General features: G+C 44.9%; 1 protein-coding gene across 1 annotated transcript in view; it reads left to right on the top strand.

Moving 5' to 3' along the window:
• Positions 1 to 1331: 1331 nt before the first annotated feature.
• Positions 1332 to 20446, top strand: part of LOC121571527 (ankyrin-3-like) — a 127621-nt gene continuing 108506 nt past the window's right edge. The window contains exon 1 of the mRNA XM_045222111.1: positions 1332 to 1893. Within this exon, the coding sequence (XP_045078046.1) occupies positions 1774 to 1893 (120 nt within the window). The 5' untranslated portion in view covers positions 1332 to 1773. The remainder of the gene's footprint in view (positions 1894 to 20446) is intronic.

Below are 20446 nucleotides of genomic sequence, written 5' to 3'. Positions count from 1 at the left end.
ACATTTCTGTGCTCCTCAACTACCAGCCACCCCGAACATCACCATTGGTCCTCGCCTAGCGACAACATGATAATGTGGCATAATGTCACACCCCCTGATGCATGATGGGGAGCTAGGGCCCCGCCCCTGAAGCTGGTGTCTGCATCGCTATTAGAAAAATAAAAAGGGATTTCACGCTCATATCGTTACATGGCTGGTGTCCGGAGAATAAACCTGTTATGTGTCCCTTGTGTGTGTGGCAGCCCTCTTTCTGACAAGAAAGAGGGATGATCCTTTTCTCTCTTTTCTACTCTTCCTCTCAAATACACATACGGTCACACACACACAAAGCAGAGGCAGAAACAGCCAGGCATGCGCCGGCGCAGTACCCGCGCAGGCACTCAGGTGCTGAAGTAAAGACAGAGAAAACAAAGATGGCCGTTCCCTTTTCCACGTTGCCATGTTTGACGTGAGCAGTGGACGTGAATGACATTGGAAAAAATATGTTTCTGTACTTTCTCTCTCACACCCTCTTTTTGATCCCTGAAAAATCTAACCCAGTCTAAAGTTGTCTCTTACACTGCTCTGGATATCCTCCTCCTTTATTCCTTTTCTCTCCCTTCCTCCCTCTTTCTCCGTCTCTCTTTACAACAAAGAGCCATTAGATTTGGTGAAACAAAAAGTCCCCTGATCCCATTTGACCCTCCATCAAAATGTCACTGGCCTCAGATGGAATAATAACCACAGTGTAGGGACAAAGAATCTCAGCTATTTTATCAGCACATTTGAATAACTGATGTAGGGGGAAAAGGAAACTAGTTGTCATTCATTTGTTTTCTCTCAGCATAAGCATTAGTATGTCAGTGATTAGGACCTTTTGTCCTTTCTTTTTGATAATGTATGACACATTGAAAGTTACTGTTGTCATTCTTAAAAAGACAGACAGCAGTTAGTATTCCGAAGCTATACAATCAGCCATCTTTTGTACAATAGTAGTTCTATTAAAAAAAGGCTCAGCTCTGAATATGATTGGATAGGTATTTTACCTCCTCCCCCTCCTACCACTGTGTGTGTGTGTGTGTGTGTGTGTGTGTGTGTGTGTGTGTGTGTGTGTGTGTGTGTGTGTGTGTGTGTGTGTGTGTGTGTGTGTGTGTGTGTGTGTGAGGAACAGAAAATTACCATCAGGGCCATCCCACCTCCCCCTTAAGTCTGTCCTCTACACTGTCTCCCCCATTCCATCTCTCACTTGGGCTCTTCCAGCTGGTGGGTGGGGGGAAAGTACACACACACTCACAGCCGTACACACACCCGCACTCTCCCTCACATTCCCCCTCCCTGCCTACCCCAGCTGGCTCCCTCACACTCCATTCATACACACAGACATTCACTCACACACACTATCTCTCACACACACACACACACAGATCCACGCGGAGCACCTGCCCAGGTGCCGCCATGGACCAGGAGGGGAACGTGACGAGGACAGCTAGAAACAGAGGGTGGTTACCGTAGTAACCGGATCACTCCTCTCCTCTTCACCTCTGTGCCTGGTGATGCTGTGTCTCTCCATCCGGCTTCTCTTCTATCACTTCTAGATGCACTACCTCTACACTGACAGTGGATGACACAGAAACAGGAGGAGCTGGTTTCTCATCTTTTCATCCTAACTGAGGAGGGAACCTTATTCTCCAAAACTCTCCTTGTCAGGACGGAACTCTTTTTCCCTTTCCTTATCTTTTTCTCTGAGATCGTTGGCTTCCACTTCCCTGGGATTTCTACCGTTTTTATTCCGCCATGGCTCACGCAGCCTCCGCATTGAAGAAGAACCGGGATGTGGATGTCAATGCTATCGAGGATGAGAAAGAAAAGAAAAGGAGAATTAAGAAACTTGCGTCCCGGGAACAAAAGAGAAAGGTACTATCCCTGGAGCGAGACTCCCGGCTCAGCCACATCCCCATTGTGTTTATATGGGCAGCACACCCACACGCAGCGTGTGTGTGTGTGTGTGTGTGTGTGTGTTTGAGTGTGTGCTCGAGTGCATGTAACCTTGTTGAATTTCACCTGTTAGTAAAGTATCTGCCTGGGCCTTCGTGTTGCGCAGTGGTAAGGTCACAATTCGAATTTCTAACAGCATTGTCTGATTTACAGCATAAGCACGGGGCTCCCCCAAATACTACAACATCACAACCACTGTCTTACTCCAAAATCAGCATCTCTTAGTGTGCTGATTCAAAAACCTTGATCTTACAGCTTTTCAAGTGGACAGGGGTATGGTACTGATCCAAACTACTTCAGGTTCCTTAGTGATCCAAAGAGTTCTGTACTGTTCTGGGCATGTGGTTGTGTTGTTGTCCAGTCGAGAGCATCTGTGTGAGGCTGGATGGCTGCACAGACGTCCATGTATAATGCATATTGATGTTATTTATTGATGACAAAGCTTTTCATATGAAGGAGGATACACGTGTGTTAATGCTTGTTCTTTTACCTGCTGTATGCACATCACTCTGGTGTTGCTGGACAAATAGGTTGAGTTCATAAATAGCTAGAATATGTCGTGCTGGATGTAAAGCATCTACTGCTTGATGTTTACTGGATGCAATTATTTTACCCATGAGATCTATTCAATAAGGCTGACATTTATTGTCTGTGTCAATGGGCTGTCGGTTTTAATTATGGTCCATAGATAATGTTATTTGACCCCAGCATAAACAATGTTGGCTTTTTTACATCTATGAAAATATTATTTATTTAACAAAAACCTTTTAGGTGACTGATTTAACTTCTTTGATTGTATACATTATCTTTGTGTGTGTGTTTGAGAGTGTGTTTGTTCCTGATGTCCATGGGAGACATTATTATCGTTATTATAGAGACTCATATTTCATGTGGGGCTGAGGGAGCTCTTCTCCATTTATTGATTGCCTGCAAGTATAGCAGGCTCCGCTCTGATAATCAGTTTTCCCTTCCTCCGATGAGCTGTATCCTTCCTCCTGTCCTCATGTGTCTTTCTCTCTATTTATCTCTCGCTCTCTTTCCTCTCTCTCATTGTCTCTTTCTCTAACAAATGCATAAACACCTCATATGCTCCTTTTGTTGATAAGCGGAAATGGAAATGTGTTTAATGCACACACACCACATGCCGAATAACAAACACACAGGACCCTCAAACCTTTCCTTTTTTTATTTTCTACACAACTGTAATAGCCTAGTTGCTTTTTGCTTCAGAACATCCAGTCTATCTCAGATCCTGTTTTTATTCTACCTCATGGGCTTGGCTGAGCTTAGCTTGTGTTGTTTACAGTACTCCTGTCTGGTGGCCCTCCAACATTACCCAATGGGAGAGAGAAAGAAAAGGATAGAGAGGGGAGAGAAAAGGGGAGAGATAAAAAGAGAAGGAGCGAGAGAGAGAAAGAAGGGGAGAGAGAGAGAGAAATTGCTGACTGAGGAGCCTGCCTGCCTCTCTTATCAGCCTTCACTCTGTGCTGTATGGGCCTAATGGACTGGAGGTGTCTGGAGGATTGCTTTTGGCAGAGGAGACCACTAATCTTCCTCACCTCCGAAGGAGCTGCTGTGCATGGGGGTATCGTAGCCTACCAGTGAGTGAGATACCTCCTACTGACACGGACACAGTGAGGGGGAACAGGGGAACAGGGGAGAGGTCAGGCAAATCAAGCCCAGACCTTATACTAGAAGCTGTTACCTTATCATCTTATTATCTCTCTCTCTCTCTCTCTCTCTCTCTCTCTCTCTCTCTCTCTCTCTCTCTCTCTCTCTCTCTCTCTCTCTCTCTCTCTCTCTCTCTCTCTCTCTCTCTCTCTCTCTCTCTCTCTCTCTTTCTCTGTCTACCTTTCTGTCTCTCTCTCTCTCTCTCTGTCCCTCTCTTATTCTCACTCATTTCCCTCTGTTTTGGGCCAAGCAAAACAAAGGCAGAACGAGCAGTCGTTCCTCTGCCTGTTCCCCCTCCCCCCACCCATCCATAAAGATGGAGGTTAATGAATTCTGCACTCATGCATACCTAAGCTAATTGGATTGGCATTAGGAACACCACCCAGTATTACACAATTGTCACCAAGATGGCTGCCGGCAAGTGTGACTTAAAAAAACCTGCCAAATGCTTGGTCGTAATAGTTACATAGCAGTGCTTTATGATTGAATCTACCTGATGGTAATATCACAGATTTTTTTTGACAGGCCACATGTTGAAGGGATGTGATGGAGGCTACAGCACTTTATTCTACTCAGAAACGTGAATGAATGAATCCGTCTTTATAATTATTTGTAAGATGATTCAGATTCAGATTGATTTAGGAACAGTCCTTATCTAACACAAGAGATACAGTATGTGTAGAGAGAGAATGGTCCTTCCTTAACCCGCTAAAGGAGAATTGCTGTGTGTGTTGTGGCTGATTCAGGACCAGTCCCAGGGGTGCAGTTGTGACCTAGAGAAAGCCCTCATCATTCAAATGGGCAGGCCACTCATCAAACTAAATGCTAAACTGCTGAACTGAAACCACACAACCCTCTGCCCAGCTTTGCTTTTCAGGAACATCTACACTGCTAGTGTAATTTAACAATTCTGGTTAAAAAGAAGGAAACACTTTATTTGATCTGATCATTGATTGCTTTTGTTCAGTTACATTCAATATGCTGGCACCTCCAAAGTCTTAAGCCATTTATTTCTGGCGAACAGAAGACTGTTATCCATAGTCCTTAATCCTTCAATCTACAGTATACTGCCCTATTCTGTATAGCCATCTATCTCACTGCAATAGATCCAGTCTCCAAGGGCCTATGAGACGCCGTAATAGGGATTGTTCTAATTATCGATCGAGTGGCCCAGTCATCTGAGGGGTCCTGGAGAGCTGAGTCCTGGGGGGACTTACCCCTAAAGCTGTAACTGGAGACTACACAAGACTGGTGTGTTTATCCTACTACTGATATGGTACACCATAACCCATAGAACACAGAAGATGTTAATGTAAAAAATTGGCTATTGTGTAGCTTTCATGTTATTGTCAAAATCCACCATGTTCTGGATGTCATCTCAGAGATGGACAGTGCGAGAGAGGGAGAGAGAGAGAGAGAGAGAGAGAGAGAGAGAGAGAGAGAGAGAGAGAGAGAGAGAGAGAGAGAGAGAGAGAGAGAGAGAGAGAGAGAGAGAGAGAGAGAGAGAGAGAGAGAGAGAGAGAGAGAGAGAGAGATGTTAGGCCTAAAGGTCATTTGAAGGTGAGTGGCGTCCTCCTCTCTTCTCTCAGCTCAGTGGTAGTCCTGTAGTCTGATGCTGCTCTCATCACTCTTCCTCATAGAGGCTGTCTCTGTCTCTGTCTCCGAGGCTGTTTTGAGCATTAGCCTAGATGCTTCTGTTGTGCGTATAAACTCTGAATCTCTCCGTTTGGTGCGTGGTGTAGCAGATTTTTGATCGTACATGAGAGCTTTAACGGCAAGATTATTTATCTTGTATTATTCTCTAGTAATTGATTAAGACATAACAGCGTGCCATTTTCCCTCTTGGTCAAATTCACAGAGAATAGCATAGTCCTTTAATTCGTAGCCTACATAGTAACAGCTACGCATTATTACTTTATAAATGCAATATGTGCAGTAGAAATTCCACTTACTATAAAATGTAAGGACAGGCAGTATGGTTAGAGCCTTTTAAGGACATATCCTTATAGCCTTGCTTTGAAGCCGTTGCTGCTCTATATACAATCCTGTAGTCGACTGTAGAACCAATCCCAAGGCATGAGATGATGTGTTTATAGAACTCAGAAAGAGGGAGAGACAGAGAGAGAAAGAGAAAGCGGGAGGGAGACCTGACTCCTGTTATTTATGGGTTTAAAATTCAGTACTGTATGATAACGCTGTTTAATGAAGTGCTCAGGGTCGGGGATGACAGGGGCAAGAAAGGAGGAGAGGAGAAAGGAGGGATGGGGGAGGAGATGAGAAGACAGGACAGGAGAAGATCTGGAAAGGTGGAAAGGCGAGGAAAGAAGGAAAGGTAAGGACAGGTGCGGTAGTGAACTAAGGAGAGGAGAGAACGGGATAAAGGAAATAATAGGAAATGACTAGAAATGGGTAGTGAAGAGCTAAAGGAAAGCATTAGGAATAGGCTGCTGAAGTGCCATAGGGATGCTGTGCATTTGAAGAGTTGAGCTCCCACCCCCACACAATACACACACATTAATGCAGTGATGAGTCCCCATCTTTCATCAACAGTAGCTAAAAGCTAAAGCCCACCTCCTCCCCCCACAGCCTGCCTGCGCTTCCTGCCCTCCCCCCCCCCCACACACGCACACCTTTCCCAATAGGATTGTACCCCATAAGCACTCACTCATACACACACACACACACACACACAAATAGAGTTAAACACGTCCACACACACAACCACCAACCATAGCAGCAAGGCATGTGCACCGGAGTGTGTGTTGTACAGCCTCCCTTTCTTCCCCCTGCCCGGCATCATCACATTCATTAATCCCCCACTGTGTATCAAGGCCAGGCCTCCTCCATCAAGCTCTTAAACAGCCCCGCCCCCCCTTCCCAAGAACACACACACATACCCTCGACCATGCTCCCCCCATTCCCCTCGCTCTCCAGCCAAACCCCTCCGCTCTATTGTGTGTAATGGAGAGTGTGTGTTTCTGTGTCTATGTGTGTGTGTACAGCAGGTGATAACCCTCACCTCTCTCTGATAAGCCCTCCTGTTGTAATTGCCCTGTCCCTCAGACCAGTATTCTGACCCATGGAACAAATTCTATGCATGGATAGAGGCAAATCTACCCACGCCCCTCCACACACACACCGTACCCCCCTCTGGCCTCTGTCTACCTCAGCTTAATTTTTTGCTAACGACCTGCCACTATCCCATCCACTATCCCATCAGTAATACTACTAAACAATTTGCCTGTAAATGTTCCCCTACATATTTCATGTGTTACAGCATTATTGGCTTCTTAATCGATCTGTGTCATCCCACAAGGCGGAGGGAGAAAATAACATATATTTAACTAATCATCTCTACTAGAGCCATGCAAGATGTAGGTGGTCCTCTGTAGCTCAGCTGGTAGAGCACGGCGCTTGTAACGCCAAGGTAGTGGGTTCGATCCCCGGGACCACCCATACACAAAAATGTATGCACGCATGACTGTAAGTCGCTTTGGATAAAAGCGTCTGCTAAATGGCATATTATTAAGATAATGACAAAATCCCAAAGGATATCATTTGAACAGTGTTTAGATTCTAGGCCTATATTTGATTATTTGAACTTTTATTAAGACCCTGGTTCTACCACCCACTCTGGCCTTCCTTGGTCCCCAGAAATAGGCCTCTCTTTGTGGGCAGAGTCAGCCAGTCGGAGCCTGGCTCTGTGTCCCGACGGGTTGGAAATGGCCTGTGTTGTGGGTAGATCGATGATAATCACAGAGCAGACACTCCTCCACAGTCAGGTCTCTCAGAGACACAAATGGATGATTAAAGACACAGATTGATGATTAGAGAGCTACCCCCCTATCTACCCCCATGTGTTGGTGTCACACAACAATCAGTATGTCTCACATAAATGGCATCCAGTGTTTCAGCATTTATTTGGTTAGAGCTTGTTTTTCTAGTTGGTTCTGTGATCCTAGTTCTTCCTAGTATTTGACAGCTTTTAAAGTCCATCCCTATTTATAGATGTTTCCTTTTTTATAAAAAAAATAATATATTTATGTATGCACTCACTAACTGTAAGTAGCTCTGGATAAGAGTGTCTGCTAAATGACTAAAATGTAAAATGTATATATTTGTACCACCTTATTCACAGGTCCTTGACAAATCATGTGGAATAGAGAGCTGGGTCCATTCTACCTGCTCCACATCTATGGTGCCTTGCTCTATACCAGATTGATTGAATTGATTGGACATTTTTAGGCTATATCATTTCCTGGTTTTGAATGTTCTGAGAGAATGAGTGGCATAGAGTGTGAATACTCTTTGTCCCAGACACAAACTGCTTGATCACTGCATGGACAAAAGCTTTGTTATTTCAGGGAATAAATAATGTTTTCTCTTGGATGAAATTGAGCATGAAATGAACAGCGTCTTTGTTGCAGAGTAATTTGATCCAGCATGGAAATGTTAACATTTCTAGAATGTGTATCACATGATAGTACAGTGAAAGGAGGAGAAACAGAAAAGCTGTGGATAACACTGCCCACTAAACTATCCGGTGCTGTTCTGTGCTGTATTGCATTTGTCTATTGGCAGTTAGTAAAAGGTTCAGTATGGCTTCAAGATGGGAATGGTATTACCATTGTTGTGTATAGATTATGCATCCTTATGTCATATTTCCGCATAATGAGCCTGTGGTCACTGCAGTGTGTGATGCCTTATTATACACACATGCACATGCACACACACACACAGTCTTCTACATCTAACCTTGTGGGGACACACAATTCAGTCCCATTCAAAATCCTATTTTCCCTAACCCCTAACCCTAAACCTAACCCTAACCTTAACCCAAAAACCTAACCTTAACCATAACCCTAAACCTAACCCTAGCTCCTAACCCTAACTCTAAAGCTAACCCTAGATCCAAACCCTAACCCTAAACCTAATTCGAACCCTAACACTAATTCGAACCTTAACCCCCGAGAAATAGCATTTGACCTTGTGGGGACCAACAAAATGTCCCCAGTTGGTCCAATTTTTGTTTGACTTCTGGTCCCCACAAGAATAGTTAAACACGTCCACACACACACACAGTACAATGCCCATTGAACACATTCAGACAGAGCCCCAGCACAGCTCCAGCCTCACCAGCTGTGTTGCATACTCACACGTGTGGTAACAGCATCTGCCTGAGACAGAGACAGAGAAAGCAAAGCACTTATGCTTATTAATGTTTGATGCTGAATTATTCAATATCGGCACTTTCAAAACATGGTACAGAGCCTCTTGTCAACAGTCAGCGATTATTGTTTGATGGTGTGGTATTTAAGAGGTGCAGGTCATAGTCAGCAAAAAAAAACGCACTGAAATAGATGAAAGAAATGACTGTACATAATCTTCTCCGCAAAGTAATGACTGTTATTGAGTATTTACATTTACTAAAAGGAGTGGTATAGGTTAAACTTTATTTACATTTTTTATTACAGTCGTTCAAAACAAAACTGCCTGTGTAGACTGATTCTATGGTCTCAATAGGCTTGATGGATGTTTGGTTCCCTTTGCTGTACAATTACCAGAATGCATGTTTGTCTTTGAGTTCAATTGCCCTCTGAGGTCACTGGCTTGTGTTAGGAATCAATCAATGATAGCAAGGGAAAGTAAAGACTGTGGAAAGAGGGAGAGGAACATGAAGGAAAAGACTTGGCAAGAGAAAGGAGACAAAGGGAGAAACAGATAGTATAAGGAACTAAAGAGAGGGGAGAAGGATAAAGGGAGAGAAAACAAGGTTGAAACAAGGAGAAGGTAAAGGGCGAGAAAGAAAGAGTAGGCTATATATTGAAATAAATGAGAGAGGAAGAGAGAAAGAGAGGAGAGGGGGATGGGGTAGTGAGGGCCTTCCAAACACACTGGAGAATAGCTACAGTAGCTACACACACTGGCGAGATGGGAGTGAGTGGTCTCAGCAGAGATACTGATGATGAGGAGGAGGAGGAGGGGGAGACTCATTCCTCTCTGGACAGTACACTACAATATCTACATAGCAAAACAACTCATTTCTTAATCCTGCTGCTACTCTACAATTCCACAAATACAGCAAAACATGTCCATCCACATAACTCAGTCACTGTGATATCCAGGCACACTTGTCAATTCCTCATACAACAGGGCACTTTTGTGATGATATTGGACTTCTATTATGATCACATACAGGTAACTGCCAACATAAAGGAAACACTTGAGTAAATTAGGGATACAAAGTATATTGAAAGCAGGTACTTCCACACAGTTGTGGTTTTCAGAGTTAATACAGCAATTAACATCACATCATGCTTAGGGTTATGTATAAAAATGCCCAGCTGCCCATTATTTTGGCTACCATGGCTAGAAGACGAGATCTCTGTGACTTTGAAAGAGGGGTCTCAATGGAGCATAGGGGGTTTAAAGTGTGTGTGTGTATCTCATTCACCAGATCTCAACACAATTGAACTCTTATGGGAGATTCTGGAGCAGTGCCTGAGATGGCGTTTTCCACCACCATCATGTTTCATTTATTTTGAAGTTACCTGTATCTGATCTGTTGTATTGGCAGGTTAGCGTTTTACATAATTACTCTTGTTACAGAGGCAGCTCTGCAGAGTGGCCACTAGGTGGCTCAGCCACAAAGTCATAAAATTGCAAGGTATCCTATATGTGCAGGCTATGCCATAGTTGGGGAAAAACAGACAGGGGTTGGCTTGGATTGTTGACAACATGTGAACTATATTTTGTCTCCAATGTTTATTGAAAAAATACATTTGCACAATGAGCACTTGTCTCTCAAATAAATTGTTACAGTTGTTGGTTAGCTAGCTAGCAGATATTAGCCATTTTAGCATAAACATTACATCAGTCAAAACACCTCAAAACAAGACATGGTATCAAGAACAAGATAAAACTAGCTGAAATGAGCCACCTACGATTCCCCACTTGGCAGCTACTTGTCATTGTTGCTAGCTATCTGACCATCCAGAATTACAACACAGAGACTTCTGCCCTGTTGAATCACGCATTGTTTTCGTGACGTTGTCAGACGTTGTCAGCTAACCCATCTATATGTGTTGGCTGATATGAAAACTCCATTCTAGCATACATGACCCAAGTCTTTCTATCTACATGCTTTTATTTGGATTTCTATGTAAATTCTATGGTTTAATATTTCTTTAAGCCTGCAAGTAGTTACTTGAAATGAGACAATCATGCCAAAACATGATTCAAAATTGAATCCACTGACAGAGAGATAGCTAATGAAATGCTAGCTTCCTGAGCTTGCACATTTACAGTATTAACTGGCTAGGGTAGTCAACTCTAACATTGGCTAGCTTTCAATAAATTGGCTAAATGGTCAACAAAGTTACCTCTTCATATGATCAAAACCATTCATATTACATGCAGCATATTTCAAGTGCACTTGAAAAAATATATTTATCTTATTTCAGTCTTTGGGAGCTAACGTTAGTTCCTCTTAACACACTGACAACAGATCACAATTTCATCTTAGGCCGTGTTTACATGTTAGATAGAAGCAGGTCACTGGCTTCTTCTTTGGTATATTGGCTATAGCACAATTTAATGTGCATCCCGCCACCTACTGTGTGGGACGGAAATAGGATTCCCAAAAACAACTGTGACATGATGATGTTGGACCCAGGAGCAGAGAATAGACCAAACAAGGAAATCAGTGATAAAAGTAAACACTTTACTGAGAATAGGTAACAGCAGGATTACAATAACGCTGAGAAAACAAAAATAGAGAACTTACTCAGGAGGCAAACACACATGACAAATGAATCAAACTACTGCAAAGGGAAACAGAAAACACCTCTCTTAAAGGGGAACTCATAATTAGAAAATAGAAAACACCTGAGTGTCATAATAGTCTCTAGTATGGTCTCTGTCGCCCTCTGGTGACAGGTGGAAGCATGACAGTATCCCCCCTTCTAGAAGCGTCTCCAGCCGCAGAGCCAGTGCAACCACCACAGAGTTGGTCGAACTCCCGAACAGTCCCGTATCCAGGTTGTCCCGGGCAGGCACCCACGCCCGCTCCTCGGGACCGTAACCCTCCCAGTCCACCAGGTGCTGCAGCGCACCTCGGACGGGGCGAGCCTCCAACAGACGCCAGACAGTGTAGGCAGGGCGGCCATCAATAAGTCGAGGAGGCGGAGGGGCAGGTGTGGGGGGAGAAAAGGGACTGGTTTTTACCGGCTTGAGTCAGAGACGTGGAAGGATGGACAGACCTTCATAGACCTGGGAAGCTGGAGACGGTAGGTGACCGGTTGATGTGACTCAGGATCTTGAATGGTCCAATGCAGAGCGAGCTTCCGCGAGTCCACCTTTAAGGGAAGATCATGGGTGGACAGCCATACCTGTTGACCCGGGAACGTGGCGAGGCTCTTGGTGGAGGTCTTAGACACTTGGTTAGGCAGTTCTTGCCCCAGTCTAGCAGGTGTCCCGTGGACCAGGAGAATGGTGGGTCATGGAGCACTTGCCAGGGGTACCCTAGGATCAGAGGATTCTCGGGAGCAGTGATCAAAAGAAAGCTAAGAGTCTCAGAATGGTTCAACCCAACCTGCAGTAGAATGGGCTTGGTCTGATACTCCACCTGGCCGGAGCTGATGGGACGCCCATCGAGCGCTTGAAGCTGCAGAGGGATGGGACATTTCATGCAGGGGATTTGTAGTTTACTGGTGAAGTCTTGGTCCATGAAATGATCCGAGGCCCCAGTCCACAAAGGCTTGAATGTGGTGCTGACAGTTGTCCCAATGGAGGATTGCAGGTAGTGACAGATGGTGACTGGGTGGCTGGGGAGTAACTGCACAGCTCTGGCGTTTCCCGTCAACTCTGGACATGTAGCACGGAGATGGCCGAGACCTCCGCAACAGAGGCAGCAGCCTTCGTGCATGTGCCTGTCATGTTCCTGTGGGCTCAGACGTGTGCGTCCCAGCTGCATGGGTTCCTCAATGCTGGACTTGGGGGGCTTGGGGTGCTCAGGAAACCGGGATGGTGTCAAAAAAGTGCTGTCTCTCACGTTCTCGGATGCGGTTGTCAACCCTGATTGCCAGTGTTATCAGTGACTCGAGGTCCTCTCCCAGTTCTCGAGCGGACAGTTTGTCCTTGATGGGGTTAGACAGACCCTAGTAGAAAGCGGTAACCAGTGCCTCCGTATTCCACCTGCTCTCGGCGGCGAGAGTGCGGAACTCAATGGCGAAGTCAGCCACTGGTCTGGCCCCTTGGCGGAGTCTGAACAGTCGGCTTGCTGGGTGGTCGAAGACTCATTGCAATTCGGCAGTGAAGGCCAATATGGAGCTGCAGGATGATGGCTGCTGTTCCCACATAGCCGTAGCCCATGCCAGGGCCCTGCCTGAGAGTAGAGAGATGATGTAGGTGATAATGGCTCGATCGGTGTGGAACGAGGAGGACTGTAACTCGAAAACCAGAGAGCACTGAGTAAGGAACCTCTTGCATCCTCCCGGGTGACCGATGTACCGCTCGGGGGCAGGGATCTCGTGTTCCCGGCGCAGCTTCCCTGGAGGTACTATGGCGACACCTGTAGTACTGGGCGATGAGACTTGGGCATTGGCTCCTCCTGGGTTGGGGTTGGGCCGTGGTAGGAGGGAATCGGTACGTGCCCGAAGGGTCTCAGATATTTGGGAGAGTTGTTCTTGCTGCCATCCCAACAGTGCTCCTTGATGGGTTATAACATTCTTGATGAGGGTGATCTCTGCTGGGTCCATGTTGGTGGCAGTAGCTTGTTGTGACATGATGAGGTTGGACCCAGGAGCAGAGAATAGACCAAATGAGGAATCAGTGGTAAAAGTAAACGTAAATACTTTACTGAGAATAGGTAACAACAGGATTACAGTAACACTGAGAAAACAACAAACACTAGGACTAGAGAACCTCCTCAGGAGGCAAACACACATGACAAACTAATCAAGCTACTGCAAAGGGAAACAGAAAGAACACGTCTCTTAAAGGGGAACTCACAATTAGAAAATAGAAAACACCTGTCATAAAATGTAAATGTAAAATAATAGTCTATAGGACGGATTCTGTTGCCCTCTGGTGACAGGTGGAACCATGACAACAACAGAAAAAAAGAAAAAATACCAAACTACCAAATAATAAAATAAAATAAAAACTGATCTGATCCCTACACAGGCTCAAGGGGAGCCTGGGAAGGCGGGCTGCCTTCCGACGCCAGTACCCCTTGCAAGTCTTCAGATGTAAAAAGTCCCAAAAACTAGTCTATGGCAACCAACGCCACAAAATCCACCTTTTTAACACACTCTTTTGACTGGCAGCAAACATTCACTACATATATTCACTAGCATCACTTGTTTTCTCAATAATTTGAATCACCTCTGCATAGGAGATTCGATTGGTCGCTCTATCTTTTGCCACCTCAATCTCCTTCACCCTTACATGGCACTCCAGGAACTCGGGATCATGATCCCCCACCACAATTGCAACACCGTCGTATTTCTGCACACCATTCTTCAGTATACTCTGTCTGTCTGCACGCAATGGAAACATGGGCAAATCCTTTACAGTTCTTACACTGCAGTGGTTTAGGGACAAAACTCTTACAGCGTATCTTACATAACCAAGCTTTACATGCGTAGGTAGATGCTCTTTATCAAAAAACAACAGGACCGACAGACTTTCTTCTTTTCCCCATTCACCCAGCAGGTCAGACACCGGGCACCAATCACACAAGGAATTCTCTTCAGGCATTCAACCTGAACATCAGTCATCACCCCTGAGATGACTCCTTTGATGGATTATTTTGAGGCCCACTGCAATCTTCCTCTGTTCTTCAGAAATACAATTAATCAATAAAAGACCACTCCTGGTCACTCTGACAGACTCCACTTTTCCCAGCGCATACTTACATCCTTACTCAACAAACGCATCCCAACAAGATGCAATTCATTATCATTTATAGACGTATGATCCACTCCAATTTTAGACAATTTCCTTTTTGTTCCAGTTTTCGGCACTACTGTTGTCCATTCAGGACATTGATCTTCATCAACTGTGCTTGATGCGCTGCTTGATTCGAACTCAGCATCCACTTCCACCATTTTACCTCCTGTCCTCGGCTGCCTTCATCATGAGGGGTATGTACAGGTGTTCTGATTGATTGTATACATCTGGCCCTTCATTGGACACTGTGTTAACAAACCTCCAAACGAGCTTCAATGCCATACAACACTCCTTCAGTAGCCTCCAACTGCTCTTAAACACTAGTAAAACTAAATGCATGCTCTTCAATCGAACGCTGCTGGCACCCGCCCACCCGACTAGAATCACCACTCTCGACGGGTCTGACCTAGAGTATGTGGACAACTACAAATACCTAGGTGTCTGGTTAGACTGTAAACTCTCCTTCCAGACTCACATTAAGAATCTCCAATCCAAAGTTAAATCTAGAATCGGCTTCCTATTTCGCAACAAAGCCTCCTTCACTCATGCTGCCAAACATGCCCTCGTAAAACGGACTATCCTACCGATCCTTGACTTCGGCGATGTCATTTACAAAATAGCCTCCAACACTCTACTCAGCAAATTGGATGTAGTCTATCACAGTGCCATCCGTTTTGTCTCCAAAGCCCCATCCACTACCCACCACTGTGACCTGTACGCTCTTGTTGGCTGGTCCTCACTACATGTTCGTCGTCAAACCCACTGGCTCCAGGCCATCTATAAATCACTGCTAGGCAAATCCCCGCCTTATCTTAGCTCATTGGTCACCATAGCAGCACCCACCCGTAGTCTGTGCTCCAGCAGGTATATCTCACTGGTCATTCCCAAAGCCAACACCTCCTTTGGCCGCCATTCCTTCCAGTTCTCTGCTGCCAATGACTGGAACGAATTGCAAAAATCTCTGAAGCTGGAGACTCTTATCTCCCTCACTAACTTTAAGCATCAGTTGTCAGAGCACCTTACCGATCACTGCACATGTACACAGCCCATCTGAAATTAGCCCACCCAACTACCTCATCCCTATATTGTTATTTATTTTGCTCTTTTTGCACCCCAGTATCTCTATTTGCACATAATCTCTTGCACATCTAGCATTCCAGTGTTAATACTAATTGTAATTATTTTGCACTATAGCCTATTTATTGCCTTACCTCCATAACTTGCTACATTTGCACACACTGTATATATATTTTCTGTTGTATTTTATGACCTTATGTTTTTTTTACCCCATATGTAACTCTGTGTTGTTGTTTTTATCGCACTGCTTTGCTTTATCTTGGCCAGGTCGCAGTTGTAAATGAGAACTTGTTCTCAACTGGCTTACCTGGTTAAATAAAGGTGAAATAAAATAAAAATAGTTTAGCAGTTCGCAAATTTGCCTGAGCAGACAGTGTTGAAATATACTTTTCCTGAGATAAATTGCAAGAACTGAAGGTGGCAACAATTGTTTTTGTTTATAAGAATATTTCGTTGTCATATACAAAAAATCAGCTCCTCCCTCGATGTAGATTGATCAACTTCACTGTTTTTAGCGTCGGCCAACCACCTAAGAGTGTGACATATTTGTGGCAAACAAATATTTTATTTGTTTGTTTGTTTCCTTCTAAAGGATTAAGCTTTTTGAGAAAAAAATTCTGACTTTGAAAAAGCACATAGCCAGGAGTAACATGTACAGTACTACACACTATTCCAGCATATAGGCCTAGATTGTGCCTAATCTAAGAATGACAATCAATCACAGATGCTATTTTTGGATCATTCTGTGAGAGTGTTGTAGTGTCGAACGATGCTGAGATGCTGTGATGACAAGAAATCCGCTGGCACTGTCCTCGATTATAATAGTTTATTACATCGAAGATTTCAGCGCCAATTTACAGACTTCTGCAGACATCTGGAGAACAACCGGCCCAATCTTTTAATATGTTGTTCTCCCAGTCCTTTGTCCCAACCAAGGTATATATATCCTATGTAACCTGATATGGGTGTTTTCCCTACAGACCAATCCCAGGACGCCACATAACAGACTTCCCCTGTTTTAGGGTGCCCCTATAGAAATGCTCTCCAGATGCTTCCACAAGCTGAGTCAACTTCCTCTAAGACACCATTTGTAAATGTCAGCAAAGTCATACATTGTCTAGATACTACAGTGTACTGTTTTGGGTGTGATACTGTATTGTGACTGCTACAGCTAAGCTCTCCCATCATCAATGTACAGTAGCCTATATTGAGTGGCACCCGGCTGTGAGAGAAACAACAGTATGCTTGGCTAACATCAATATTACTGTAAGTGTGGATGTAGTTTATTCAGTGTGACAGTGAGATATGAGTCAAGGTGTTAGTGCTGACTCTGTCCGTGTCAACTGTCAGCCATCTTGAGAGTGTGAAGGCTCTTGACAAGCAAATGGCTGGGCCAGTAGAAAGGGTCACATTGGAGATGCTTTTATCACCAAAGACCTTCTCAATTCAAACACTAACCATGTTTCCAAGGATAGAAAAAAACTATTGCCCTCCCGTGCTGCCAGGAGTAAAGCCATTGAGATAAAAAAAAATTGCATTACTGAGGCTGATTGTATCTCACCGGAGAAAGCATCCGAGCGAGCGAAACAGCGCCTCTCTGTATGTATAGGCCATCTATCTGATACTGTCTGGTCATAAAGAGTATGACATTGCTGCTGCCCGTAGCATTGAATGCAAGGAAAGCCAGCAAGCATTTGGCCTCCCTTGATAAAAAAGTATAAAATAATAGCCAATCAGCATTGAGCTAAACTGAGTGAACTCAACTGTGAGTGGTCCTGGCGTGCCAAAAAAAAATGTCAAGGGAAACGAGTTTGGATTTGGCTTCTCTCCTATCACATTGCATCAAGAGAAATACATCATTGACATAAACAACTTGAATTGTTGCATCTCATTGTGTTGTTGTCCTCCAGTGGCTAGCTATCTAGCAAAATGTGTCCTTTCCTAAATTGCCATGGATTGAGATAGGGATTTGGACTTGTGGTTTTACTTAATTATTTGTACTGGCCAACGATTATAAAAGTTATTCTGATCAAACCATACATTAATATATTGTGCCACTGGACTGAGAGGATGGAAGTTCAATATGTAGCTAGATGTAGAAGGCTAATGTTAACTAGCTAATGTTGCCCATGAAAGGAAGTTAGGCTAGCGAGGAAGCATTTTAGCCAGGTAGGCTAGGACAACAAAAATAAAAGCGTGTACTGTATGACAGAGTCATAGACCGTTTCGTCAACATGAAAGAGAGGAGGATGGCGTTGGTGTTTCTCTACAAGTAGGGTGAGTCAACATGTTTTTTCTACTTGCACGAACGCACACACACACACACACACACACAAACAAATCAGAACCATGGACAGCCATATCATATTTAGCTTACATTGATTGGACAGAATTATTTTTGGTATATTTTAGTTGTCTCTGTATTAGATTAAGCATAGGTGATTTGATTTGATGTTGGAATGTTGAAGTTGAAATGGTGCTGGAATAGTGGAGGCAGCTCCTGTTTTCTTTGCGACTTGCAGTAACTCTCCGTGGTTCTAAATCAATAGTTGTTTAGTAGTCCGAAAATGTCGGACACATTAACTTTCTTGACAATGCTGTAGGTCATGTAACTGTTTGTTACGTACAATATGCTTTGTGGACTTCACCAGACAGAGGTTGCTCTCCGGTTTTGTGATGAAACAAAGGTCTGGTTGAATTTATTCTGCCATTGTGCCTTCTTATTGTCTCGGCCTTAGGCCTGTATATCATAGTCGTAAGGCATATGAACTAACAGGTTATAGAGCAAACAACGCAATTATCACAACACATAGGTTGTAATAAATTATGGCTTTTTTTGTACCATTGCATGCATGCTTGGCTGGTCGGTGGTTGTAATTAACATGTGAGGCAGTGTCTCATTATAGGTCATTACTCTTCCCTCTCAGCTCCAACCTTGACGGTGTAACATGCCATAGTAGACAGAGCAGACACTATAGATGCACTTACAGTGCCTTCAGAAAATATGAATACCCCTTGACTTATTCCACACTTATAGAAAATCAAATACAGAAATATCTCATTTACATAATGTGACGTCACGAGAGGCTACACAGCTTTCAGCGGGATTGCTCAAGTAGTGCAAGGAGACAAGGTTCAAACAAAACAAGGATTTTATTATAGGTCTTGGGAAATTAACGAAAATATAACAAAATTCTGTTCTCTTGTGGCTCTTTAAGGGTTAACAGTTCAGGGATGTCTCTTCCACATCCAAAATCATAATTCTCACTCGCTCAGATAACTTTTCCCCAGCCTTACTGTAGTCCACGTTGCAGCTAGTGGCCAACCCAGCAAAAGTCCTTCCAAATGTCTCTCACGTATTTCCACAGGTGCATATATCCAAAGGTGAGTATTTCCCAAAGGTAAGTATCTCCAAATCCTTATATTCCTCATGGAAGTGGACGTGCAGCACTCTTGTCCTCCAGAGAGCCCAGCTTGGAGACGGTGTCTCTTCCCTTCCCAAACCTTCAGCTCATCAGCTCCTCATTTGTTTCCAGCTGCGTGGGAAGATTGGCCATAGAGGGGTGGAGTTCCCGACCATACCAGCAGATGGAGCCATAGCTGTCTGGGTTTGCAGCCACCTCAGGGGGATGTAACGTCCCTCCAGGACACAGCCTCTCGTGACATCACACATCCCCCTCCTCGGGACCGACGTCCTCGTCGGGGTAAAGGCAGCGAAGAAGGCATCACGCCGGGAGAGGGCGTCCGCATTGCCGTGGTGCTTGCCAGACGGCTCTCTCTTCAACTCCTCCAACTCTAGGACCAGGGACTCAGCCTCCTGTTGTCTCTCCTTGAGTTTCTTACTGAACGCATCAGCCTTGGTTTTAGCAGAGTTTAGCTTCTGTTGAGCAGCTTTCAGTTCCTTCTCTCTCTCTGCCTCCGCATTCTTCATCTTGTTCTCCAACACCTTGTACTTCTCCTCTGCCTTCTTCTGGACCTCCTTACTACTGCGCAGGGTCTCCTCACACTCCTCGATGGTCCTGCGCAGCCTCTCCAGCTCCTCCTGTTGCTTAGGGAAGGAGCTCTGTTGGAGTTTAGCCTGGAGGATATCTAACTCTTCTGTCTTCATGTCTAACTGTTGCTTTAACAAACGATACCTCTCAGCGGTCCCCTTCAGACCAGACAGTTCTTTGTCCAGATTCTGTAGCTCCGTCTCTGTGTCGGTCTGGGCACCTGCCATCCCTATCAGAGCCCGGGCGGGAGTGAGTAACTCGGAGGATTGCACCGGAGCCTTCCCAGGATGAGTCTTGCCTCTCCGTTTCCGAGGTACTCGGGTTATCCTCTCCTGAGACTCTCTCCAGAGTGGGTAAAAGGCTGGGCAGTCTCGTCCAATTAGGACAGGGACGGGGAGGGAATCAACCACCCCCGCCGTCGTGTGTATGGTTCCCCGTGTGCTGGTCATTGTAAGTTCAGTAATGGGGTATTCTCTGGTGTCCCCATGGACACAGGAAACTGGGAGGACTTTCCCCGGGGGTCAGACACGTTGGGCCCACCAAATCCTTACGCACCAGGGTGGCCCGGCTACCAGAATCCAGTAAGGCCTCCACATCATGGTGATTCACAGTTACCGGGCAGGTGGGGGGGTCGATCTGGGCCGCCATCTACGACTCCCAAGAGCGAGGCAAAACGGTGTGTGGGTGCTGAGCTGGAGGACTCCGCAGTGGGCATAGGTTCATCGGCTGGTTTCCCACACTGCCAGGAGATATGTCCCATCTCCCCACACCGGTAACAC

The sequence above is a fragment of the Coregonus clupeaformis genome, chromosome 1 (genome assembly GCF_020615455.1).
Source record: "Coregonus clupeaformis isolate EN_2021a chromosome 1, ASM2061545v1, whole genome shotgun sequence".
Lineage (NCBI taxonomy): Eukaryota > Metazoa > Chordata > Actinopteri > Salmoniformes > Salmonidae > Coregonus > Coregonus clupeaformis.
This window is presented reverse-complemented; position numbering and strand designations above follow the sequence as displayed.